Below are 27,809 nucleotides of genomic sequence, written 5' to 3' on the forward strand. Positions count from 1 at the left end.
AACATGGCCTATTTCTAAAGGCATATACTTCATTGTCATAAGATTAAAAAAGTTAAGACATATATCATGTAAAACTCAACTTTACATTGAGTCAGTTCTACATTTTTGAATTATCGTGTCTATTTAAGTCAGCCTCTCCATTTCTGCTACATTTTCATTGCAGTAGACTTTGACTGAACAAAAGTATTCGTATTTTTATTCCATACTTCTCTCCAGTCCTACCTCTGACTCTATTAACACTGTTCAAAGGACTTTAACACATAAAAAGGCATGCAGCAACTTCATACAAAAAGATCCTCAAAACAACCTTATGTCATGAGCTCACCACCAAAGTTCACTCATTACACACAAAATTCAGCATTTATGTGTAAAATAACTGGTTCCAGCATATGCCAGTACAGAAGTGGCACAGGTTCTTTTACATTGTTATAGAAGAAGCACATTGTATAGAATACAGCATTTACTCTGCAAAGATTGTGCATCACTGTTAGCCTCTACACTCCACTGCAATAAACCACACTTAGCTTTAGCAGAATACTACTACACTGGCCTGAAAACAGTGGTCTTGGTGGCATGCTGTAATAAAAGAATAGATACATTTGCCTAGTACCAATAATCATTCAAGAAAACACCCATAACAGCACAGGCTTCCCAGCTGAAACTGCCCCATGGGGAACACTATGTATATAAACTCCATGGACATATTTCATGTGTATTATTAACTCTATTTTAAGTATTCGGTACCTAAAGGTGTTTTCAAAAAGAAAAAAAATGTTCCTCAGGTAATTTAACAGAGTATAACTTTTGGCAGTCCCTGCTAGTGTTTGGAGTAAAAAAAAACCAAAAAAAACCCCCCATGCCACTGCCCCTTCTCCCTGGAAGGCGATTCCTGGAATTTCTTAGGAGAAAAGGAATGAAGAGAAGTCAAAATCTTGAAGTGTGATTTCCTTCCACTAAAGCATTCAGCAGGAAGTACCACCAAGTCCCGCTGCCTCAGCTTTTGGAAAATTTCCCAGCTTTCCGAGAAGGTTCGTATGGCACCCTGAGGATACTGGGGGTTTCCTCCATCACTCGGACCAGAAGGTTGTCAATGTAGTCCTCGAGTTCACGGATATGGCTGTCCTTCTTCTTCAGCTGCTCTTTATGCTTCACCAGCTCCTGCAGAACCTCCTCGTAGGTGAGGTTCCGGTACCCAGCAGTGGCATCGAAAGGGTTTCCTTCCTGCAGGGAAGGTTAGAAAAAACATCAGATTTTATTGAATAGTTCAGCAAATTGATGGGTTGTTGCTTTTCATCCATTTCTCCTGTGCAGCTCTTGACAGAAGCAGCTCCTTTCAGACAACACACCTCCATTTGCTCCAGATCTTTTCCCTGCCATACCCCCCTGGAGCAGACACCAGGGACGGGCTGCACAGCTCAATGGACGAGTCCCACACTGTCATCTCAGAGAAAAATATTCTTCTCAGTCAGGTGTACACACAGTTAATGACCATATGAGCAGCAACCACAAGAATGGCAGGTCCATTTTGGGAAACCAACTCTGTGGTAACCTTTATTACTGAAGAACAAGAGAAGAGCTCTGAGAATTCAAGTCCTGCTGTAGCTTCCCCGAGTTCTCGCTTTGGGAGCACATCACAGCAAAGCACTTACCCAGCCCTACATGGCATCAGCCCTCATCTGTCTTTCATATTCTATTTTTAGTCATCAGTGGTTCTCCAGGCCTTGGTTTCTGAATCACGTAATAAAACTTCCAATTTTAAATTTCGGGTGAAGGTAAAAGGCTGCATCTTATTTCCACCCGAGCACTGAAACCAGAAATGTGTGCTTATAAAAGACCTTGCTTGCTCCTTGCTTACCATAAAGCAGGAGGGGCCCAGAATTAAGCAGCAGGGAACATTATTTCTGTAATGATTTCTGATGACTCAGTAAGTGCAGGTATTAGCAGAGATGGACAAGTTAGTCCTCTTAACAAAGGGCAACATGTGATCCAAACCACTATAAACTTGAATGTCTTATTCTGTGTCAAGAATTAGCTGTGACCTTAAGTAACCAGACAATGAACAATTTTGAAATGTAGAACTGAAAAAAGATTGTGAGAGCTGGTTTACAGAAGTATTAGCACTGCTAGACATGCTAAGCAGCAAGTTTTGTCTCATCCAGAAATGGAAACATTTAGAAGATATGGAACCTAAAAAGCCCTGCAGCTCTAACAGGGCAGAAGAACACAAGACAGTTTTTATTTACAGTAGAAGCATTAAAAAATATAAAGCTTGCACAGCTAAGAAGTACAGTGCATAATAAAGTCATATCCATTCCTTTTCCATGCTCCACTCCCTTTCCTTCCATACAGCTCCATATTTGCACACTGGCATATGTCAAACCATTCAAACACGCAGATGGCCAAAGTTTTCAAATACACCCAATTAAAAGTGATGGTGCTCTGCAAATAGGCTGAAGTGCAACAGATCAGCCTCTCTCCATCAATTATATTCTAGCAGCAGTTCTCAAAAATATGTGCTTTTAAAGGTTTTCCCCTCCATTTAATTCATATCATGTTTATGTACGTGTACTCAGTATTTCAAACTTACCAGGTTACAGGACTGTAAGTAATCAGTAGCTCCCACTTTATTAAAATTGTTAACCTGATGAAATTTATAAATTCGTTAGGAATTGACTTCCAACAAGTACAGAAGAGAAAAATCACCTTTTGGCCATATTTTTAACAGATTTTCTTCTACAAGAAGGAGGCAAAATTTTCGCCTTAGGTTACTAAGTTTTTGTACACATTGGAAAAGATATCATTAACACCTACATGTCTGAAATACAAAGTTTGCCTAATTTTTTGATTTGGCAAAGGAGCAGGAATTAAGATGCAATGATATCTTTAATTATTCTATCAAGTTTACTTGAAAAGTTTGTGTAATACATATGTTTTAAAGATGTTGTATCATATTCATGCTCCATGCACATCTTTTGGGGAGAATAACTTATCACATTAATTATGCAAGAAAATTCTATTTAAAGTACAGTAGTACTTAGAAATAAATAATTGTTCAAATTAAGAAGGTTTTAAATGTTCAATTTGAGCCAATAGATGATATTTAAATGTATAAGGAACACCTATGTCCTTACAGAAAAAAAACAATTTTAACGCAAAACATTAATCTTATAATGAATTATTAAGAAAAAACAAAGGATTCTAAAGAACAAGATATGCAAGTTATTGTCTCAACTACAAAGTGCTATTGGGGTACACACTGCCAGGCAGAGGAAATGGCATTAGATAAAATGAAGGCCAGGCAATCTCTGATCATCTCTTCATTGTTCTAATGAGGAATTCTGCTCTGGGAATATCATCTAAGCTACTTTCACATCTTTTGTCCTACTTCATCTTCCTTTCAGTTCTTAATTAGGCCTTAAAGAGCTCACGCTGCCCTTTCAACTGGCTACTGCTCCCATTAAACACTGCTTTCACAGACAGGTGTTGGCATCACAGTGGAAGACATACAAACATAATTACTAAATAATATGCACAAGGAAGAAAAATAATAACTTGGTGAGGGCTATTACTGCAGAACCTAACAATAAATTACTTCAAACACCTTAGAAAGCAATCTTGAATATTTTAAAAAAAAATCAAATGGTTTCATTCAAAACTATGGTCGAGATATAATTTCTTCCCCACCTCATTTGTATTTTGTATTAAATGAGCGCCACCTCATAATCCTGCAACTGACATTTAGGATAGCTGGTATTCCAAAGGAAAAATCATCAAGGATTTCTTTTATCACCTTTAAATCCTTTAAATAAAACAATTCACATCTGATTTCTTAAAAGAATTAAACTGATGCTTTTACCAGCAATAAATTACATGATTTGCAGTCGTACATTTGCAAGCACACAGAAACTGTAATTATGGTTACTTTACAGACAATGGCTGCTAAGTTAAATCAATTTTTTTGATGTCGCTTTTTGTCAGAGATTAAGTAACTGCCTGGTAGAATTCAGTTTACTATCTGATCAAAGGCAGCCTTCAAATACTCTGACATCTCCCACCAGTAGCTCACATTATAAAAACTTGGGCATTTACAATAACATCAATTGTTATGACAAATCATTTACATAAACCAGCGAAAAACAAACAGTACAAAGCCGTATTTGCTTGTGAACCTTGTTTTCTATATATTTTAAAGATTGAAAACAAACCCACTTATAAAGATTTCATCTATTCAGAGAACAAACCCCAGTAAGACCATTTTCTTTCAAACAAAGACACTGCCTATGCCTTTTTTTGTCTTTTCTTCGTACACAATTTATTCTTGGTACTTTGAGAATGAAGAGCATTTGGAATAATATCTTTTAGTGTTTCTATTTTTTAGTGTTTTCTGAGAGGCTGTTCATGTATTATGTGTATTATTAATCCTATCATATATCAGCTCATTATTTCCATTTTGATTTGCCATCTACAGACTGTCCTCAAGTCTCTGATCAAAGTGACAGTAAATTCCTGTTTGGTCAATCAACACACCACTGCCTAATGCAGAGTTCCTCACCTGACCATTACTTCTCTAGATTAGTCACCTAAAACACCCCAAAGAAACAGTTTGGTTCCTGTTTTTCCTACTTTTTGTGCAAAGATCTAAATTTTTCCTTCCTCATCATCACATCACAGGTACACTGTGTATTGACTGTAAAATTCTTCTTTATTCCCAAATTTCCATTAAGTCTGTGATTTTCTAATTAGATTTTCAGGGTATGTCAAAAGAGAAAGAAAAAAAACCCCAACATTTCTGTATAGGAGGTTAAAAAAGAATATAAGGTTATATTGTGTCAAGCACCAATTAGTTGGCATTTACTGATGTCTTTCCATAACATTCATAACTCACCGATTTTTTCCTGAGATCCCCAATGCCAGAAGGATTCATATGAAAACTGTGGGGAAAAAAAACCCAAAACAAACAAATATTAGTAGTGCACACTTACTTGACCAAAACATCTACTAGAAGACAGTACTGAATTAGGTATATAGCTACAAAATATTTAATATGATTTGTGTTCTTGGTTTGTTGAACTCAGGAAGAGAAAATATTCAAAACGAAAGGAAGTTTTAATGTATTCCTTGTTCAAAATTTTTTGTATTTTTCAAATTCTTTTTTTCATAAAATCTGAGTAAATAATTAAGAAATGCAAGAAAGGCTATCAGGGATTGGGTTTCCCTGTCTCTCCTCTTGTATCTAGACTTAAGGTTCTAAGTAAAAAGTGATACTTTAAATGAAATATCCCAGAAACAGGTCCCTGGGATGAGACTGCTGAAAAACAACCACCAAACCCTGCAGACTAACACATATTCCCAGCTTTCAGGGCAGCTCCTAGAGGAGAAAGGTCCCGTGGAAATTCCAGTGAGATCACCAGCTTAAGTCAGAGCTGAAAAGCAACCCTCTGTCAGCAACACCTAAACCCGAGTAAATAATCAATTCTTTTTATCCTACAAATCCAAAAAGCAAAGCTATTTCCTGAGGTTGTTGATACTGATAAAAGCAACCACTGTCTAAGTGTCAGGGTTAAGAAACTGTCCTCTGGTCTCTCAGGTTGGTGTCATTATTAGCAAGTATCTTCAAAAATGAGTGTTGCTATGTTCTTCTGATGGACTTGCTGCAGAAAGTTTGGACAGAAAACATGCTCTGAAAGTGTGTTCAAAATTTGGATATGGCTCACAAACACTATTAACTTGGTAGCAACAGAGCAGACATCATTCTTTCACCTCACAGAATCTACTATTTCGTTAGACTGCATGTACTGGCTGTGAGGGTGATATTTATTGACTGAGAGTGACAAAAACACGTCCAGACTTTTTTAAAATAAATTTTAAAGATAGGTTAAAGTACATGAATTTTGTAACTGCTCATCACTCTTTGTTATCTGAATTTATAAGCCATATATTTCACGGTGTAAAAGCAGAAGGGACAAAAATTTACAAACTGAAACGATGTAAAATATAGAACATAATTTTTTTTCTGTAAAGAATTTTTGTTTCTGAGTTTTTTGGGGTTTTTTTACATTTCTTTTATTCTGTACAATATTTTTCACTTCCAAAGCAGGCAGTCTTTTGCTCATACAGAAGTCCCGTGAACCATCTGCTGGGCTGAGGGATCAGACAGGGACTGCATTACAAGAACAGTCACAACTAGAAATCAAGAGGTGTCTGACGAGTCAAGTTGTGGCTAATTCCCATTGTACCTGTTTGTACCAGTGCTCCCCAGCAGTCTGCCTCGTTTGCTGGAGCCCAGTTGGGAACGAGGGGCCTCTTTCCCGGGGTATTGTCTCAAGCCCAAAGGCAGGACCCTCCCTCCCAGCCCTCCTTTCAGCCCCTCACCGACGTGTCAAAGCCGGGATGAACTCCCTCCATTGAGGGCTGCCTTCCCTGATCCCAGCACAAAGCACTGGGTGAGCTGAACTGCACTGAATTAGCCTGCTGAAAACCAAGAATGTCTCTATTTAACCAAGTGTGGCGTTAATTTGGGATATCTTTCTTTGGGGACTGTTTCCTCATGTTAGACAAGATATACAATAATACGGCCTGACTGCTCAACTGAGTGACTTTCTGAAAGGTCAGAAAAGCAAGATCTTTCACTGCCTTGAATGACTTTATAGTTTCTGTGAAATAAGTCCTAGGACTCTTTTGCATAGCAGCAGCTTAAAAGGAAAGCATTGGTTCTGATTATGAAAAGGTACTGTTTGAAAATTACAAATATAAATCACTGGCAATATGGACTAAATTTTTTTTTTAAGCAGTAAAAAACCTGCAATCATTTCTGTAACATTGTGGACATCACAACTGCAGTTACAAGAGAGCACATCTGCGGATTTTACATGAAGAAATTTGAATACGCTTGCAAAAAATGAAAAACTGTTAAAATATTCCCCAATAAAACCCCCAAACCCCATGAATACTCTTACCCATATTTTAAAGAGATATGTGGAAAATATAACGCTTCCCAAGGAAGAAACAGGTGCTGAGATTGCACAGAACATTTTTTTAAATCAAAGTGTCTGTTCAGTAAGGTGGGAGCTCGTTGGCCTCGCTGAGCCCTGCGGGGTTTCCTGCCAGTGCTCCCTGCCCGAGGTGAGTGTGAGCAGATGCAGACTCCCACCACTGCACCCATATTTCACTGTCCTCTCAAAAGAAATCACTGTAAAATTACCAATGCATTTAAGCTGGGGGAGTTGTCTGCTTGGCACACTGAAATTAATGAGAGCGTTTATTTTTTAATTTAAATTTCATCATAATAATACACCCCTGAAGTTACCATTCTCACTCGATTACTGGCAATAATTACAGAAAACATGCCCCTAGGACTACAGCCCACATGCTGTACAACCATCACAAGCCTCCTTCAAGCAGCCATTATCTTAACTTCCTAAGAGCATTCTGAAATCACTGATCTAAGCAACTCTAAAAAACAATGTCAGTTTTCCCTGTGTTACAGTCCTAGTTCATAGTGATAGTACCAGTTATAGTCCCATTCCTCTTTTTTTCCCCACGGGTTGATAAACTGGTGGGGAACCTCTGCTATGGAAGAAGTTCATATGTTCACAGCTTGGGAAAAAGTATCTTTTTGTTTTTGGGGTTCTTCTGAGTGCAGCTTACTGTGAACGGGGATTGTAAAAATCTAGCATTGCAGGATTCTGTCATTATTTTTTCTCAATTATGCCCAAACTAAATTTGCTCAGTTTACAAGTAAAATAATGTTTCTTTCCCAAGAAATAGCCTTTCTGCCAACTCACTCTGAGAACTGCAGTCGGCCTGGGTTTCCCTGGCTCATCACCTGTAACCCTGTGTGTAACTCCAGGTGTTGGCACATCCAACACCTCCTCCCTGGACATACCTTCTAACCCACACACACTGACTAAACTACTCCTCTTCCTGCTCCCTGAATAGAGATCATCCACCTTCTTGCTCCTGTAGCCTTCCTCAAGGAATCAGGTAATTCTCCACCCTTCCACCTGCCCAGACACAGCACTGAACTCCCCCTCTCACCCCGGGGGAGTCTCATGTGCCCCAAGGTGATGGCCCAGGCCCCTGAACCATTTTTAACACAATAAACTTTCATACACTTGGATCACCCTCGAGACAACCAGAAACTACTAAAAGGGATGTAAATCCCACGGGCATAGATTAAACATCAGCTCCAGTGGGATCAGGGAAGTGACAGTGACCAAGCAAGACACCCAACTTCTACACTGGCCTTACCCCACTACAGGTAGAGCAGACTTCTCCAGTCTAGCACAGCAATTAGTCCCATCTCACTCACCTGGGAAATCCATTAATTTCCTTAGCAGTTATTTTATAACACGTTTTTACCAGATAAAATCATATCCATTATTTTATTGCTTTGGATATAACTTTTTCTTTACATTTTTTCCCCGAATAGTAAAGGTTGTTTGAATTTCTAGGGTTTTATTAGCTTGGATGTCAATTTTAACTCATCTGAGATGAGAACCCTTTCCTATCACCATGTTCCTGAGGGGTGAAAGCAATGAGAAATAAAAATAGTATAAGCTAATAATGGAGAGAGACATACTGCAGTGCTGATCCTGCAGAGTGTTTTGGATTACTCTTTCATAACCATAGCAAGCATATTGTTTTATACTTTATTGCTATTTTCCCTATTTAAATACATTTCATTAGAATTACACGAAACTTTACTTTTTTTTTAATAACACCTATTTTTACTGGTAGTTAAATACTTACACTGCCTGTTGATAATTTATGGTTTGTATAGAAACTGCAACTCAGTGGAGTTGAGTTTGGGATGTATCACAAGTTCAGGTTTATGAGTGCAGCTTGTAATTTTGTCTTTTGAAGTTTAATGGTAGTTAAAAATTCAAGCATTAGGTCTAGTGGCTGCTTAAATATTTAGCTTCTGAATGCCTGGAGATTAAAACAATCTTTATGAAATCTTTCCTATAACTGATTCAAACATTTTAGTGCCTGAACCATTTACTCTGACAACATAATGAATGGGAATCAGACTCCTAAATTATGCTCCATGGAAAGTGTATTTTGTTAAGGAGCAAAAGCTTTTTACTTATCTTTTGCTATTCCTATTAGTTATGTGATCGTTGCACTGTATACTATTAGAAATTAAAATTAGGATATTTACATTAATCATCACTATTCAAAGTATTGAAATCTATGTTAATATTCTGTAAAATACCCATAATAAGCCCAGGTTTCAGGTTTTTTCCTTTAATATGGAATGTCTGCACACAGGTAATTAACAAAGCTCTACCATATTCATTTTCCATTAGAGTTGAAATATGTTCCTATTCCTACTTCTTGGTCTTTGGACTGATCCTTAACTACAGTGCCTATGTATTTTTCTTTGGATTCTCACAACATATATCAAACCCTTAAATTATTAGGATGCCATTTAAGTTATTACCAATGCACTAAAAAAAAAAAAAAAAACCAAAACCAAAAGAAATGAATAAAATCAGCTACAGTTAATGAAATTCAGAAACTTAGCCTTCCACAGAATATTGTTGGCCTGCTGTGCCTGGCACTGCAGACCTCACTTTATATTCTGAGATGGAATGACTGTCATGTCTGGCAGCCAAGTAAGTACAGAATAAGCATATTACCACTTATTTTGCAATTAGATTCTGGGGAACATCACTTCACATACTGCACTCCATAAATTGTTCTGCTGTCAAGCCACGTTCCACGGCCTTTTGGAGCTTGTGTCCAGAGGAACACAAGTAGAGTATCAGGTTTTGCTGCTATCACTCTGTTTTCTTAATATTCCTATAAAGCCTGATGCCAAGAGTGAAGAAAACGGACCGAAAAACCTGAACTCTGCTTACTTTTCTTGCAAATCATTTGTTTTCAAGCTACATATTCTTTCCACAGACTCCTTTGGAAATGGTCTGTTCAGGAGCACACTGCTGCCCTTCAAAGGGGGCAGAAGGTTCCACGAGATGAAGAAGTTCCATGAGATAAAGAAGTTCCACGAGATGAAGTTCCAGTCTCAGAACACAAGGCTCCATCCTGGCCCTGAACAACACCCCCTTCAGGGGAGCAGCCTCTTCTCTTGGGGCTCACGTGTATTTCAAATTTAGAGCAGCACAAACACAATGCAGCTACACAGAAGCACAAAAACTTTCAGTTAAATCAACTTGAAGAATTTAACAGAATTTTGCCTTTGTTCTGAAAACACACATGAACTGGGATCCACAGCAGGCTGGTGACCAAATCTGAGCTGTCTGGCACTGCTGCCTGCATGAGCCCTACCAGAATGCTGGACTTCTCCTGCCAAAATACAAGTAGTATTTTAAAACAATAACACTTGCACTTGCACACTGTTGGACACATTACTAGTGCAAATTCATTTGTTATTCAGGACTCACAAGACATTCTAAAATTAAAAGTGATCTCATAAAGTGTACTCAGCTGACTTATAATTACAGTTTCAGGAAACAAGCAACAACAGTTTTACATTAAAAGTTATTATTTTTAAATATATAAAAATTCTTTCTTTTACGAAGCAGTTGTGCTATGGCTAAAAAAGCTAATGAAATTTTATTCTCCAGAGACCACTAAAGAACTGTCATACTAAAAGTTGTGCCAGCATCTTCACTAGAAGACCCTATTATTGAAGATCTGTAAGTCAACAAAAAGAAAAAACCCAAAAAACCAAACAACCCTAAAGTAAAATTTTATACTGAAACTTCCAAAACCATTTTTAAATTATTAAAAAAATAGAACTAATTTTTAGCTCTTATAATGAAACAGAAAAAAAAATTGCTCATCATCTCTACACTTATTAATAAACTGAGTATAACTATTAGATTATTCTTTTGTAAAATAAGATAGAACAGGCCATGCATTTTCCCTTGGGAAAGATAATGTGCCTCATGTGTGCTCTCAAAAAAGATTTCATATGCCTTAATGTGCACCAACAGACAGTGAAAGCTTGAAAAAATCTCTTCATGCAGCCAGCAGGATGAACTTTCCTATGAGTATTCCCAAAACAGTCAACTAATTAGGAGTGATTTCTGATGAAGACTCTGAAAAGTCAAGATTAATACTAAGTATTTCTACAATATCTCTGCAAGAATTGATTGCTCCAACCCCCCTTAGTAATGCCCCAAATGCTGTGCCCATCGCTTTGTAGGAGCTCTGCAAAAGATTTCATTATTCTCTCATCACATGCAGTGATCTTTCTAAACCCCATGGTAACAGACCTGGCAGGACAGACCATGAATCCCTGCATGGCTTCTGCTTGCTTTGTAATATCCCTTCACCTCTCATGTACCAGCAAGGTATTTCTTTTGTTGAAATAATACTCTACTGACAGCTTTACCATGCTGAATTAACAAATATTAACAGTCTACAGTACAGTTGAAGCACTGGCATAGTCCATCAATATTTTACCTTGACTAGAGATCAGACTGACTAAAGTCTAGTCAAACTTCCATAGAGAACTGAAAAAAATACATTCATTTCAAGAAAAGCAATGCAGAAGTGCATTGTTCTTAAAATAAGACATGCTACCACTGACAGAGGAAACAAAATTCTGAAAATAGCATAATTCACCTGATGTCGTTTTTTGACCAACAGAGACATAAATATGCCAAAATGTCAGAACAGACTTTATTACTCCAGCAAGCACAGTAATAAACTCGTGAGAGAAGAACATTTCCCAAAAAGGCATGTGAAAATTAGAAATAGTGGACTGTACTGTACACTGGATGATCTATTTGGCAAATAAATATACAACCATTACAACCCTGTGCTCTGATCAGGCAACTTTTGGGGGTCCTTCCAATGGAGCTGTGGCCAGTAACTACATAGGATTGAAACCATTTAACAGTCACCTCTCCTTGATGATGTTGGAGTTATTGCACTAATAACTGACCTTCAGTGTGGTTTAAGGGAACAGGTTTTACTTTACAGTTGAGTAGGGACAGGCACCCGCTAATTCAGCTCAAGCAGTGACCCAGGCAGGGGAACAGCACGATTTGGCAAAGCTGCTGTGGCTGGCTGACCATGACACACACAAAACGTGAATGTCTGTGGAAATGGAGCAGACATCAGCTGTTCTTTAAACTCAACAGGATCCAAACACACTGCTCTTACCAAGAGCCTCGTGTTTTCACGGCACCTCATTTGTTTTTTAACCAACCTAATAATGAACTTGTCCCAGTGCAGCGACATTGCTGATTTCAAATATTCCTCCATGAGGAGGAATGAAACTCTTTGGAACAGGTGCCACTGGAGAGGCAGGCAGCTCCAGCAGCCACATGTGAGGAGAGCACAAGGCTGAAGAAAATAACCACATTCAGAAATGACAAAGCAGAAAGAGTTTAAGGGTTGGGTTGCTGTTTTTTTTCTTTTTGAGCTGCAAATTTTAAAAAACGCTCAAGCAGTAAGAGAACACAGAAAAAAATATTAAGTAGCATTTTTATAATTTATGCTCCAATTGACCAGGGACTGTTATAAATATGAGCATGGTTCTTAATTGTTACAGTGAATCCCAGTAAGACAAGAGGTTTCTTTCTCCTCCACTATCCCATCTTCCACACTGGTTAGAATGTAACATCCTATTGTCAGAACTTGAGATAAACTGTAATTTGTACGTAGGCACAAGCTTTATCTTCTTTTCTCTGAAGTTTAACAGAAGTCATATTTTAGAAGGGGTTTTTTAATGCTTCTTCCTATATGTGCATACATATATATGTATATACAGACACACACTTACCTTGTTTGTATATGGGTATGTATTTTATATACATAATTCTGTATAACATCATATACAATGTTTAGTAGAAAGCTCCCAAACACCTATCAATCCAGTGTCCCAGATCTGCAATTGGATCAGACGAGTAACAACCTGTCAGCTTTAAATATTGGCCTGTTTGTCTCCCTGTGTCCAGTGCCTAAGATCTCATTAATTACCTAAACTCTCTTTCTGTAGGTCTTGTTAATTACCCGTCTCCTGTCTCAGAGGACCTTGTTAATAACTTGTACAATCTCTCTAAAAAGGTCCTAATAACACATTAAAATTAAAGATGCTTTTCTTTTAGCACTTGTCAAGTGGTGTAAATTGAGAAATTTGCACATCAGTTTATTAGCCTGTAGTGTGGTGTCATGTATTTTCCTAAACAAAAACAATTTCAGAAAAACGATGCGCAAGGTTTGGTTATGGCACAAAACAACCTTTGTTTTCCAGGAGGACCCTCAGTTTCTTTAACTGTGTTCAATACAAAATCCACGTGGCTTCTGACTGCAAATTAACCTCTTGAGAGCCATGACAATAGCAGTGATTGTAAGAATGAATTCAATTTAAGGCAATATTAGGTCAAAGTTTCAAAGCAGTGGATTAAGAAGTAGGAAGACAAAGCTGTCCTTGGTAAATGCTGGCCTGAAGAACACTGGACATATTGTTTGCTTAAAAATTCTTCACTGGCTGTATGATATAAAACCTCTGGAACTAACAGATTTTGTAATATTTGCTAAAATAGCATTTTTTGTTTCACTATGAGACTCCTGCATTTTTAAATTGTCAGGAAGTCAGCTCATAAATATCTCTATTACGCCTACACCCAACAACATAACCCCCCAACCTTAACACTTATGTAATACTGCAATACAATATCTATAAAAATGTTAAAAAATACTAATTTATCCACTCAGCATTTGCAGGGGGTAACAAAATATCACCCCCATTTTACAGATCTAAGTGATTTAGATCTGTCAAAGAAAAGTCAAAGAAAAAGCCTTTGCCAGGTCACAGATTAACAGAAATCGAGGGTCCATATTTTGTGATTTCCTGATAACTAGTATTATATACAAACCAAGCAGGTTGTGTTTTGCTTTTCCAAAATACTTCTTAAACCTCCTTGAAATAAAAATAATAAATAATAGTAACAAAAATAAATAATGATTTTCAAATAATCCTGAGACACTTGCTTTTAGAAAAAAATAAATCCCGTAAATGTTGCTTCTACATTTTCCGTATCATCAGCTGAGAAACACGTGGAAGATTTACTAATTAAAAGAATGAAGATTAGTACATCAGAGTAATTAGTGACAGAGCATGCATACAGGCAGCCAGAAGGAAGGATGGGCTGGGTGAAGGGCTATTCAGCAGCTCTGTCTGCAGCTCACCCACCCACCCAGCATTGATGTTCTCCACAATTTACTGCTCAGTAACGTTACCAACCACAGTTCATTAGGATGGACTTGGTAATTAGGACCCGACCCAGTGCTCCCCAAAGTCACTGCAGAGCCTCCCACCGAGTTCACAGGCACAGCCCCATCGCTGCTGAGAGCGTCACACCCACACCACACACAGGGAGGAGCTGCTTTGGGTCAAGGGGTTTTTTTTTGGAGGAAGAGTTGTTGTGGTTTGTTTGGGTTTTTTTCCTTCCACTTTGCTTTATCTCCAGCCTGGTCCCACAGACGGACTGTCCTTCTGTGGTTACAGTGTGCTCCTGGGATCCACCTTCCAGCTGAATTTCATCGGACAGGAACCCAGCTCACAGCCCCAGGACTGTTCATCCCTCACACCAAGGCTGAGCTAAGTGGGGTTAATTGGGAGATCCGAGTGCAGAGCAAACACCTCCCCACAGCAGAACACTGACCCGGGACACACCTTAATAACAACACACTGCCTGATTTGCTTGCAGAAATGGGATCCATCCAAAAGAGCTTAATAGCACGTTGAGTAAATAAAAACCAACTCAGTGTCTAAATTCCCTGTCCATGCTTTCTGCATACTGAATTCATTACCCAGCCTCATGTATTTTGTGCCCACAGATTCATGCAATTCTTTCTTACAGTGTTACTAGTTCAAAAAAATTAAAAATGGGACTCTCTTCGACAAATCCTCCACAGATAAAAGGTAAACTCAAACTGTAAACTTATTAAGTATGCACATTTTGTATTAGTTTCTACTTCAAAAGAAAATAATTGTACAAGATACATTTGAAAGAAAGTAAACTAAGTCTAAAAGGTTTGCACAGAACATAATAATGGAACACATAAAAATCAAGAGCTTCTAACTCAACTTATTGCACGCTAGATACCATTCCATAATAGCTGTCTTGTAGAAAAGGTCAAAACGTTTATTTTTTTCTTTTTGAAAATAAAATAATATCTATTTGTTTTATCAAAAGTTTATGTTTACATAAAAGTCAAGAACTAGTAAAAGAGACTCTCATACAAAGAGGGAAACAAATGACTAGAGTCCTTCTGAATGGGCACTGTGATGAGCTTTTTAATTACAAAATAAAGAAAAAGAAGTCCATCATGATTACCATTAAAGATTTATATTTATCAAGATTTGCTGCATTCAAGAACTTCAAAAGATTTCACTGCTTATATCTAGCATCTGCCTGAATACAGTGTTTCATTTTAAAAAAAATAAATGCTATGTAGTTTTAATTGTTATTTAAATTATTTCTCTTTAAAGGAGCTTATTTAAACGGAAGTTTAACTTCTGACAAACCAAGCTACAACCTAACCTTCCTCTAATCCAGAGAAAGCCTTTATTAAATAACTAATATTCCAGGACTGCCTGTAAACATGTTATTGCAGACACTAGGAACTGACTTGACTCACAGAAGACACTAAGAAGATAATTCATTGAAGTCTGTGTGAGCTTCTGACAACCAAATCTTTTCTACAGCAGTTCCAGTTCAGTCCATTTATCTAATTCACATCCACCATTAGTTTTGTTAAGAAAATTACTCTAAGGTTAAATCAGGAGTGCATGCATTCTAACCTATGAATAAAACTGAGTTCAGATACAATAAGATCACCCTGTTCTAAAATCTTAAAGAACAAGATAACAAGAAACAAGTTTTTATTTCTTTTTAAGAAACTACTCCCATGTCATTAATTAAGGAATTAATACACAGGAGAAGGAAAATTTGTTAGAACATGTGATTAAAACAGTGATTTCTTTTCCAATCTTAAGATTACAGTTTGGAGCATTTTAACTTTAAATGCATTTTCTACCAAATGTAAGTCCTTAAATAGAAATTAATCGTTACCTTGAAAAAATAAGGACATATATATACAATATACAATTAAAAAAATGCAAATGAATAAAAGTTAATTATTTAACTTCTTAAACATTTATCTATTGGGAACAGTATATGTGAGGGTGTGTGGACAGAGAGTGTATCTTCCTCACTAGTAAACAAAGGCCAGAAAGAAATCTAACTGTGGGTTATACATTTTTTTTTCTTAAGTACTACAAGTAAAGTGTTGATAGACAAACAAAGATTAAAGTGGATTATTTAAATCAAAGTTTCTTATCAGCCCTGGGGACTTAATTCATTCTGCTCAACCCCTAAACTGCTGCCTTGTGCAAGGATTTCCATCCACAGAAAGCCAAATGAATTCAAGAGAGGTGGGTGGCCATGTGGATGTCCCCAGTTAGGAATAAAATGGTATTTAACTCTTGTACTCTAACATATAGAACCTAAATACTCTTTTTTCCCCTCACACAGTGACATCCACAGGACTTGTTTTCACTACGCACATTTTCTTCGCTCTTCTATTTATTTCATTTCATCCTTCCCTTAGATTTGAAATTTTTCCCTCTAAAAGCCTGACTTTGGGCAATGCAATAATTAGCAGTAAGTGTTCAGTGAAAGCAGAAGACTTTCAGGAAGAATCCATTCTGAAGCACAAACAAGGTCTTCCACAGATGCAAGTACCCAAGAACATTCACAGTACATATAAAATAAATAGTAATAAAAACAGTAATAAATAGTAATAAAAAGTCACTTCAAAATGAAGAAAATTATATAAAAAGTTTATAACTTTTACTCAGAAACAGACAAGCAATGATATAAAGGCATATGAAGCACAAAGATGGTTTTCCTCAACACTTCACATTTTCATTTATATCACATGTTGAAGATATCAGACTGAAGCCTACCTTGAAGATGGCAACATGCTTGTGGGCTTGAAGTTCGTCACAAAGGGATTAGTTGGTTCATAATCAAAACTCTCCTGATGAGCTTCACCGAGCACCCCAGGCGATTTCAGGTCAGTGGAACTGTCTGATCCCCCATTGCTGAGTTTATCTGACCTCCTGCCATCTTTTTTTCCAGTCACTCTTTCAAAAAGACTAACTTTCTCCTTTTTCTCTTTCTTAAGTTCTTTCCTGATTTCCCCGGGTTTGGAGAACAGACTTATATTCTGATCCCACGTTGCTGGGCTCTCTTCAAACGGGTTCTTCTGTCTTGGCAGTGTGGCAAATTTTTGGGGTAACGAAGCACTCACATTGGTAAATGGGTCATTTTGTGCTTCAAGTGCAGCTTCATCAACCGTGCTGTCAAGCTGGTTCATTTTAGAAGTATCAACACTTAATGTCCTTCTGTGTGGAGATTTTAGACTCCCTGCAAACAATCTGTCATTAGTATATTATCAACAGACACAGTATCACAGTTTATGACACGCAGAAAACCCAGTTTAGCTCAGATCTAGGAGCTCTGCAATGGAGTGTCAGTTCAAAATTCTGATGAGTAACTAAGCTATTTAAAAAAAAAATAAATTAACAGCTTGACTTTGTGGTTCAGAAATGTTTATAGATAGATACTACAGGAAATTTTTGTTTCCTGTGTGAAAACTAAGTTCTACAGAGAAGACAGCTATGACTAGTGTGCCATTCCAGAAAGAGACAGTAGTCTATTGCTGCACAATAACTTTGAACACAGCAAAGTATTTTCAGTTCTTTGTATAAATCACATTTAAAAATTGGTGATAGTTTTCAACTTTTTAATTAAACTTTTTTCTCACAAGGTGCTATTTTGCCTACAGTCCCAGAATGCAATGCTTCACTACAATATACTCTCAAATGAGACCATAAAAAAAAGCTAAATTATCATATACTTTCACAAAATATATGTGAGCTACCACCAACCAAAGGAAGTAAAAAAAAAAATAGGTCAGCAATATTTATTTACTTTTTGGCCTTGTATTGCTTCATGAACTGAAGAAACAGATTTTGAATGCCCTAATAGCAGGGAACTGTGCTTGTAATGGCCATGAGTTTTACTCACCCCCTTCATCCACGGAGCCAAAGGACTCCAGCTGGCGCCTGAAGAGGTGGGAGTAGCCAACGGTGCCGGATTTCACCTTCTCGGAGGAGACGTGCGGGCCCGTCAGATCCGACATCGAGTGAGCTGAGGACAACCGCTGAGGTCCCAAAAGGAAAGGTTTTTTTGGTTTGGATTTCAGCTGTACTTCCCCACTACACAGCTCTATGTTTGCATCAGGTATGTGAGTACTTGGGATGATTGCAGAGGATGTGTCCGAAAACGTCCCATCGTTTTTCCGACCCTTCATTTTGTCTTTTAGTTTAGCAAAAGGGGATTTGGTTTTGTCCTTCATTGACAAATCAAACATACTTGCTGTCATGTTATTCCTCATAAACTGAATATTGACCTTTATTTCTCCTCTGTCTTTAGTTCTCTTCCCTTGTCTGGACTCTAGGGGAAACCACCTTAAAGGAGAAAAAGAGCAAATTCAGTTGTGTTTTCTGGAGGTTACTCATTAAACTCTGGTCAGTGGGTTAATGCATCGGGTCAGTACAATCTGAAAAATGAAAACCCAAATCCTGTATCAAAGATTCAATTATTCCTGTACTGAAAAGCTTCTTTGTTTATATTCATTTTTGCAACAGAAAATAACTAAGCAAGTAAGGAGCTCTTCACAGTGTTCACCTGCTTTGAAAACCAACACCAACCCTGGAAGCTTACTAAACTTCATCAAAGCTAATGGGCTCACATCAGCTTGTGAAGGAGAATTTGTACCTCATATTAATGATAAATACAGCTACATTTTATTTTGCTATTTAAAAGAACACTTGATAGCTTTCAAGTGCTCTATATTTATCAGTGATGTGTATTACTGTACATTAATATAACGTATATTAATGTGGCAACTCCCTCATCTGGTAACCTTTTCTCCTTTGGTTTTGCTCAGGTTTACACAGTAGCAAACGTTTTCCCCTCTACCCCTTCCTTCTGACCGCTGGTTAAGATTTATGTCAACTGCATGAGCAAAGAGATGTCTGAGACCTCTGAACAGCCAACTACCATTTCAGTTCTGCAACTGCATCCCCAGGGATGCTGACAGCAACTCCAGGAGCATGAGGTGCAGAGCTGTGAGCACAGAGGTGCATCTACAGCCATCCTCTCCTTTGCAGGTCACCAGCAGGATTAACTTCAGAAATATTTCCACAGGCTTTGGAACCGTGATGTAAATCCCCACTCCTTGAAAAGAGATCAAAGGTGTGATCATCTGCTTCAAAAAGCCAAGTGTGCTTCCTTGCCAGGTCCAACTAAAGCTTTATCATTATCCAAGTGTCTTATTCATCCCCTATTGTGCTCCATTGTCCCATGGAAGCATCTGCAGAATTCTGGCTCAATCTTCCCTCCACAGCTTCACCCAAATGAATGACCCAGATGATCCCTTCTCCACAACCATCACCAACAGCCCTTCCCTATTTCAAAAGGGGCACGAGGGCATATTTCAGATCCAGCAGCTCCAAAGGAATGCTCTAAACCCACTGCCAGCAGAATTGTATGCACACAGATTAACAGAGCAGCTCATCACCATGAGGAAGTAACTTCTGAATTGGAGACCAAGAAATTAAATTGCCTATCGGCACAGATGCAAAACTGATTGCAGAGTTATTCATACATTATTCAGTCCTGTCAAATATAGAAAACAAGGTCAGGAAAGGAGAAAAATAACCCTCCATTTCCTTTCAGATTTCATAAATATTTTTAAAGGTGACAGCTGAAATCAAATTTTCAGGCAGAGATACTGTTATTTGAGTTGAGAAAATACTTCTAAAAATGACACACTAAAGAAATAACATGAGGATAGAGAGTATTAAGCCTTTTTTTGTTGCTTTGTGATGTCCACAAGATTTTATGTTTCATACTGAACCAGAATAATTAAGATATATCAGACCTCCTCTGTCTTGGCACTGAACAACATGAATCCAGACCAGTAGACCCAGAAGTTCAAACCAGTAGGAGGATAATTAAACCTTTAGGAAGAAAGTTTTTCTTCTGTTGTGAGGTAACTTCATTTAGGTACTTTAAATGAAATGCAAAACCTGAAATATGTGTCTGAAGAAGATGGATCGTTTTTCCTTTTAGTTAATAACGTTTCACTTCTTTGGTAACTGATTCCAGAAACACTCTAAGTCATCTATAGACTCATTACAGAAAACACACACAACAGAACCACAAGGAAGTTTTTTTGTGCTATATAATACTGCAAAAATGGGAAGACAAGACAGCCCACTTTCTTTAAAACTCTCCTTTAAAAGAAAATCTGTTCACATTTTTTCTTAAAAAAATAAGAAAAAATACACAGCCATAATGGGCAAGCCCTTGCTCAGAGAGATCCTGTCTGTGCAGAGAAAAGCTCAAACCCAAAGTCACCCTGAAACTGAGAAAGTGCTCCCATGATTCCTTAGACAGACATTAAATATACACATAACTACAAATAAGGCTCATGAGTATTTCAAGAGACTTAATAGGCAGAGAGGACCTCACTTTTTGACATTTAAATTTAATGGCTCGGCCTACACTGTAACAAAACATTCCCTTATTCCCTCTGCCCCTCTCCTCACGGGTCTTAAACATTAATACTGTACCTCTGATCAGACTGCTGAATTTTCATATGTTCCTACTTAGGAACTACCAAAGCTTGAAACTGGTGTATGACACTTGTTAACTTGTTTTAGAACAATATCAAGACACAAATTCTTAAGTTTTTGCTGTGTGGAAGAAAGTATCTTATTTTAAAAATTAATTTAACTCAATTATTGGCATTCTTATCATCAATCCCCAAACACTCTGTGCCACTGCCAGTACTCACCTGCTAACAGCAATACCTCCACTTAATATTTTGAAATTCACCTCTTCTTCACCACTAAAAACAAGTTCAGCTGGGAAAACAAAGGAACTCTCCTTACCCACGGAAGACACCAGAACAGCACACGGGACTGAGCCTCGTACCTGCTGGGACCAGGTTCAACACTGCTGCTGACTCCAACAGAATTCAGTCACAAACTCTTTTACTCCAGCAAAATTCCTCTGGACTTCAGTGGAATTTCTATTTGAATTGATTGCTGGATCAAATCATTGTATAAAAGACAGATATTTAATTTTCATAGGCATTTCAAGGAGGTTTCTTTGTTACCTTGGAGAGTTTATCTTGTTTTAGTTATAATGAAGGTTCCATATGCTTCAGCTCATAACAAGACAATATGAGAAGCAGACTCGAATCATGATTTCCCTCAAATTCAAAGGCAACTAATTACTTTTTTAAACAGATGAGAACAAATGCAGGCAATGCATTTGTGTGGAGCTGCACGTGAACGAGCAACCAAGCCTGTAAATGTTTCTTATTAGAATCTGTTTTGACAACACATGGGTGTGAGCAACAAACAGAAAAAGCAGCACTGCGTGTAACAGAAAAAAGAACTGGAAAACGAAGTCCGCTCTTTGCAGATAACAACATTTCAGTCCTAAAATACCAAATTCCACTATACCACTGCCAATTTAAGAAATTGTAATGTATTATAGAAGCCAATAAAACTTGCTATTTTGGTTTTGTTTACAGTACTTTTAGCCACAGTAAATGCTCCACTTGTCAGGCTGCCACGAGCTGATTCTATAGAAAGTCTGTACAAAGTAGGAAAATAGCCAATAACACACATGAACAAAACAGGGTGGCTTTTATGAGAGCAGATGCCCTTTTATTTAATAACCAAATATTACATCCAGTCTTGCAGACAGTCTTTATTTAAACAGACCTTGTACAAAGTCTGGCAAATTTTCCCAACTTCAAAGGAAGCCCTATTGCCTTCTGAATCACATTCATACTTCTTGCTCTCACCTTCCAATGTTCTGTAGGGCAATGTCCTCCATACACCCTCTAATTTCGGATTTTTCCCTATGGCTTCCATCAGAACAACCCCTGCTTCTTTCTCTCATCTGTTTTTGAGTGTGCTTTGCCTGCCTTGCACGGGGTTCTGATCATTTTTACTTTTACATAATTGCCACTCTGTATGCTGACAATTTTTGAACATGCAAAGAGATGATCAACATTCAAGGCTGAATAGGAAAAATCCTGCTGACCAGGCAGTCCTGAAAAGCTAAACTTTTAACTAAAGAAACATGGCTACTTTCTAACCATGTCAAAATCCCCTGGTTTTGGCCATATCTACAATTGGGGGTGGAAAAAGCAAACTCCCTTTTTTTCTAGCAAAGACAATAACCACCTTCTGCATACCATAAAGTAAATTGTGCAGTATTAGCAGCAATGAACCCTTTACCTCAGTAAAGACAAGCAGGAAGAGTGAAGGAGAAAACTGAAATAAGCTACTATAAATGAGCAAGTTACAAAATTCTGGCCTGCCTATTCCATTTAAATAGCTAGTGATCTACAAATGTACTGACATTTCCAACACATTTTCTTCAACTGGTTTTTTGCCTCCCCCTTTTTAATTTAATTTGTCCCCCAAATCTGCCACGGAATTTGACAGTTCCAAGTCACATCCCTCTCCTTCCTTTGAAGAAGCATCACTCAGCCTATTCTACTCACCATGTAACAGGGACCAGCACAGGCTGACAGTGTGGGTAAGAAAAACAGTAACAGCATGGGTAAGAAAAACCACTACATAATTTCAATTACATTTTAATTATATAGTTTAACTGCCTCCAAAATCACTGGGTAACTTGTCTACCAATTCCAACAGGAATCATAAGTCTTCCAGCCAGAACATTCAACCTGTGCATGACAGATGATCTCCTGACTCCGTCTTCTTGCCAGTGCCAAAGCTGGAAAGTATTGGAGGAATTTTCTCACTCATTTCCCTGCTTCTCAAATACACTGCTCTGCCTTCACTCTACTCAATAATTACCTGTTGAGCTGATGTAGTTTTGTTTTGCTGGAAGCATTAGTTTGCACCCAAAGAATTTTGCATAGTCTTTATTTTAATTCACAAATTATTGAAGGGACATTGCAAAAAGCCCCATAATCGTCACAGCATCTGCAAGGCTTCTAACCTTGATTTTACATGTAGAAATCAGCATCCTGACCTAAACACCTTTCATCTGCTAAACAGGAATGAGGGGAATTTTCTATAGCAGCAAATACTTCTAAACCTATAGAAGTTCATCAGAATGCCAATGGCAGAACATGTCCATCAGCTGTCACAGGCAAGAAGTACTTCTCCATCCCAGACACACTGAAGAAACTTGCTTCAGAAAACCCCACTAACACAAATGTCCACAGCTAATTGATAAAAAAACAACACCCACAGCCCACAACTGACATTTTCATTAGCAGCATATGCACTTTGAAAAATGCAGAAGTATGTTTTGTGATAAATCATCCTGATACCACACTGAGAGACAGCCCCAAAAGTCAACAAGTAGGAAAATTAAGGCAAGGGGCTGAGCACAGACATCGTGCATGAGGGGAAATTAAGAAGAAAACAGATTATTTATTAAAATAAGTGATGACACTCACAAAGATGAATACTATTACTTTCTGGAAGCCAAGTGAAATGACATATTCAAAGTAAGAGTTTAAAATAAATATTACAGAGTGACATTGTAACACCACAAAACATATGGGAACTGACAGACATCACAACACCCTCACTATGGAGTCAGCCAACATCGACTGCAATCACAGTAATGAAAGTGGTCTGAGTTTACTTCTGATTTTGGCTAAAGGCTACATGCGAATATTTTTATTTTAGAAACAAAATAACTGCAGGTATGAGAGTTAAGGCCAGTTATTTCAGTTTGTGTGTGCACAGACAATGGGGAAGCATTTCAATCCAGATGGCACTTAGACTCTGACTCAGAACTATGACTTACTCAGAGGATGTGCATGCATTTGTTGTCAAAATGTAAATGCTGGGAATATTACCAGATAACTGGAAAATATCACTATAATTCCATAAAGCTACAACTGGGCAGAAGTTTTTCTTCTCCCATAACCATTTTCTCTTCTGTTCCTCACTACTAACCTTCCTTCATTTTTTTTACACTTACTGACTGGTGCCACAAAACTACTCATATGGAATCTCCAGGCTCCTCTTTATTTCTGTGCCTTTAACAAATTTCTCAGTCACTACTTTTCCCACTTTTGACTCGAGTGCAACAAGATCCTTCTCTTGATTCAACCACAACATTTTGACATTTTCTGTTACAGCCTGCTAATTCCACTGCTACTGAGATTTATCACTTAAAATGCATTTTTCTGGTTTTACCTAAATTTAAGACTAAAAACTAGTACATAATAGTATGCTATATTTTGTAGAAATATTATTAACATACTAACAATTTACCAGTTGTTTGCTTGTTCATAATTCAAGCTGTATTTGAAGCCACCTACTCCAGTGCCTCCTCTTGCCTATGCTGCTACAGGTGAGAGAGAGGACAGAGAAGAGGCAGCTGAAGATGGAACCTGTTCATATCCAAGCAGGAGGCTGCCAGGAAAGAATTCACATTAATCTGGAGGAAGACACACAATTTGGATATCTTTCAGGAAGCTCAGCAGCACTGAGGAGTAAGTGCCTGTAACACAGGGCAGTGACTGTGGTCAGTCATTAATTCTTTCTACTTGCTTGCTGAGAAGCTGGTTCTGACTATTTTTTATGATCAATGTAAGTAGAGAAGTCTCTTAGATGAGGCCAAGATTCCTTCACTGTGCTCAAATAAGCATTGTTTTTAACAAGAGTGCTGCAATTTGTGAGTGTGTGTGTAGGGGGGTGTTGCTGAGGTATTACAGACGCCGGGGAGAAGAGGAATTAAATCACAAATAAAAGATGTCTCCTCCGACATTTCCATAAGAAATAGTAACTCTGCATCTCCTGCCTCCTCAAATTTACAACATTCCAGACAAGAGCTGCATCTTAAATCAGCTGAACATACAATAAAATTAGCTGTCCAGGAAAGCTAATAAAGGAATGGACAATAAACAGAGTGGAATTAGTAACAAGGATGAAGCAAAAGCTGATGAAATAAGTAACATCATGGTGAAAGCTAACAGAAATTTGTTCTTCTCTTGCTGTGTTCTTTTAGCCCACAGGTGAAAAAAACCTAAGCACAGCCATTATGAAACGACTGGAAAATACTTCAATAAATTAAGACATGTCAGTAAATGAGTATTTTTTTATTCCACGGTAATTCAAAAATTTGTTTTGATGCTGTGCAGTCAGATTATCAGCAGCATTAAGGCAACTATGAATTATAACTGAACTGAAATTACTACAAAAAAGCACACATGCTTTAAAACAGCACATTTGTTGCTCATAATTTACATTTCAAATGCAAGAGTAGAAGAGGTATATTTATTTTGCAAGAGCAGACCACAAAACCTGTCATGTATTTCTCAGGATGAATTAAAAAACTCACACGACGCCACTGCAAGAAATAAAAGTCATGTCAGAAATGTAACATTTGAAAACTTATGCTAAACACGCTTCCAGTCAAGCAGTATCTCCCAAGCTTTCTGAACTGCTGACAAACCTCACTAAAATCTCTCCACATCTGCAGCCTAGTTTTCAGCTCTGAGAAAAGAGCAGAAGTGGGAAGTCCCTGTCCATTTCCAATTACAAATTCACAAACTTGCACGGGGTGATGGGCATCTCCGCACTGAGACGGCAAGAACACGACCTGGGATCCTGCAGATGCTTTGGATGAAGCCTCTGGAACAGACCTAGTCAGGGACCATCTGAGCCGCATCTGGATCTCACTGTTCCAGGAATACTTATTTTTAATACTTCCCAAAATCGCCAGTTTCAGCAAGGAAAAGGACACTGCACCGTGGTGCACACAAAACTTTCACTAGGACTTGTAGTAAATAGAGGGCTTTGTTTCATTAGCTCTTGAGCCAGAGCAAGTTTATTGGAACACAAGATGTGCAAATCCTATCATGAGGCCTCTGCCTGAAAACTTTAATGCAGCGAGTACGTTTCTTAAGATGTGATGAATAACAAAAAAAAGCTATACAGGCAAAAAAAAGGATTATTTTTCCCTAACATAATGTTCCCGAATCCGCAGTGACTTTTGAAATTTATTTCTTCCAAATTATAAAATATTAAATCAAAAAAATATACAAAAAGCCAAATGTCACACACCCCATGGTCTTCCTAGGAATTCGAAATCAGCTGGTAGCCTTCACTTCTCATACCTCCTTACTAAAAAAGCACTAGGGAATTGCTGACAGGGTTCAGCATTGTGCAGAATATTAAATATCTTTTTTGCAATACCCTGGTGACTCTTGAGTCTGTCTCCTACAGCACCATATGTACAGCTGTGTTGGAAAGAGGAAGCTATTAAATATATTAAAAAGTAGAAATATTACCAATAGACACTTCATCAAATAACTGGATCTCATTCATCCCCAAACAAAGCAAGAAATGTTAAGGTTACATCAACATAAGAAAATAACTCTGGATTTAATAACGGCACAAGCCTGTTGAACATATTTGAAAGTAAAAACATTGCTTAATAAAACAGATTAGTGTTTCTGAAACAATGAATATAGCTTTCAACCCTCAGAAAACTTCGGTAACAAAGGCTCTGGACTTGGTCGGGAAAGGCACTGGGTGTCTCAGTTCCCACACCACAGTCACAGCTAGAAGGCCTTCAGGTCCAAATATATTACCCTCAGTTTACTGCCAACACAGGACTAGAAATATTTTGTATCAAAAAGGATTTAATAAAAGGAAAACAAAAAAAGAGTGCTTTGTTTGAGATCACATTTGCAAATATATTCCTGTAAGTTTGCCCTCCTGCACACACGTCCCAACCCCGCACCCACATGTCCAAGTAACGCTCAGAGGGGACAGCAACAGCACGAGCACGCAGCCGTGAAACCTTCCAAAACATCCACGCACTTCAGGGCTCAGAGTTATTTTTTTTTTTCAAAAGTGAGTTTCAGAAAGGACATTCTTGAGGTTTCTAAGCACCTAAAGACACCAACGGGAAAACTGGACTTTCAGTGGCTCCTTCCTCATAAGAATTTAAATCGGCAGTAAGTGAGTACGCGCTGCCAAAAACCCCACCAGCCACACTTTTACACTTACATAAGACTTTTACAAGTACGGCTGTTCGGCTCTAGAAGCCTAACACCCATCAACTTTTAATAAGATTTGCAATCTTAAATGCCCAAGTAACTCCTGAAGAAAGGACTCAGGCTGTTTGTAAAAATCCCCCCCCCAGGCCCCACATTGCACAGCCCAGCTCGAGGAACGTGCGGGTGTCCCGGGGAGCCCTGGGGATCCCAGCAGTGCTCTGGGAGAACTGCTGCACCTTCCCATAGCAGGAGCTCCTCTCTCACACTTAGAGAAAGGAATGAAAAAATAAAGAACACCTAGGAAGCCCTGCATAACTTCATGTATGAGTAGTGCAGAGATCTGAATGTTTTGTTTAACTATCACAAGGACTATGTTAATGACCCCACTCGAAAATTTCTGGAATAATTTTGTAAGTCTCCAATACTATTTTTGCTAAAATTGGTGCAAGAGCCTATGGTTCTTTTTCTAAGTTTTGTTACTCACAGTAACACATGAATAATTACATATTTCCCTCCAATTTCTGAATATATATTTCTACCTATATTTATAGCCTTTACATTTAGTAGCATTCCTTCCTCATTCATTCCCCTTTTTTTCTGTAGAGCGTCTAGGTGTTGCAACTAAGGCAGTCACCTACTGACTTGCAAGATAATTACAACTA

At 38.0% G+C, this 27,809-nt stretch overlaps 1 protein-coding gene across 1 annotated transcript in view; it reads right to left on the minus strand.

Moving 5' to 3' along the window:
* Positions 1 to 6: 6 nt before the first annotated feature.
* RAB11FIP2 (RAB11 family interacting protein 2) overlaps positions 7 to 27,809 on the minus strand; it is a 29,964-nt gene continuing 2,161 nt past the window's right edge. Inside the window, exons 2-5 of the mRNA XM_017809340.1 lie at positions 18,084 to 18,526; positions 16,958 to 17,420; positions 4,886 to 4,931; positions 7 to 1,221 (exon numbers count right to left, since the gene is read on the minus strand). Coding sequence (XP_017664829.1) covers positions 994 to 1,221; positions 4,886 to 4,931; positions 16,958 to 17,420; positions 18,084 to 18,526 — 1,180 coding nt within the window. The 3' untranslated portion in view covers positions 7 to 993. The remainder of the gene's footprint in view (positions 1,222 to 4,885; positions 4,932 to 16,957; positions 17,421 to 18,083; positions 18,527 to 27,809) is intronic.

The sequence above is a fragment of the Lepidothrix coronata genome, unplaced genomic scaffold, assembly GCF_001604755.1.
Source record: "Lepidothrix coronata isolate B3197 unplaced genomic scaffold, Lepidothrix_coronata-1.0 Scaffold25, whole genome shotgun sequence".
In the NCBI taxonomy this organism is placed as follows: Eukaryota; Metazoa; Chordata; class Aves; order Passeriformes; family Pipridae; genus Lepidothrix; species Lepidothrix coronata.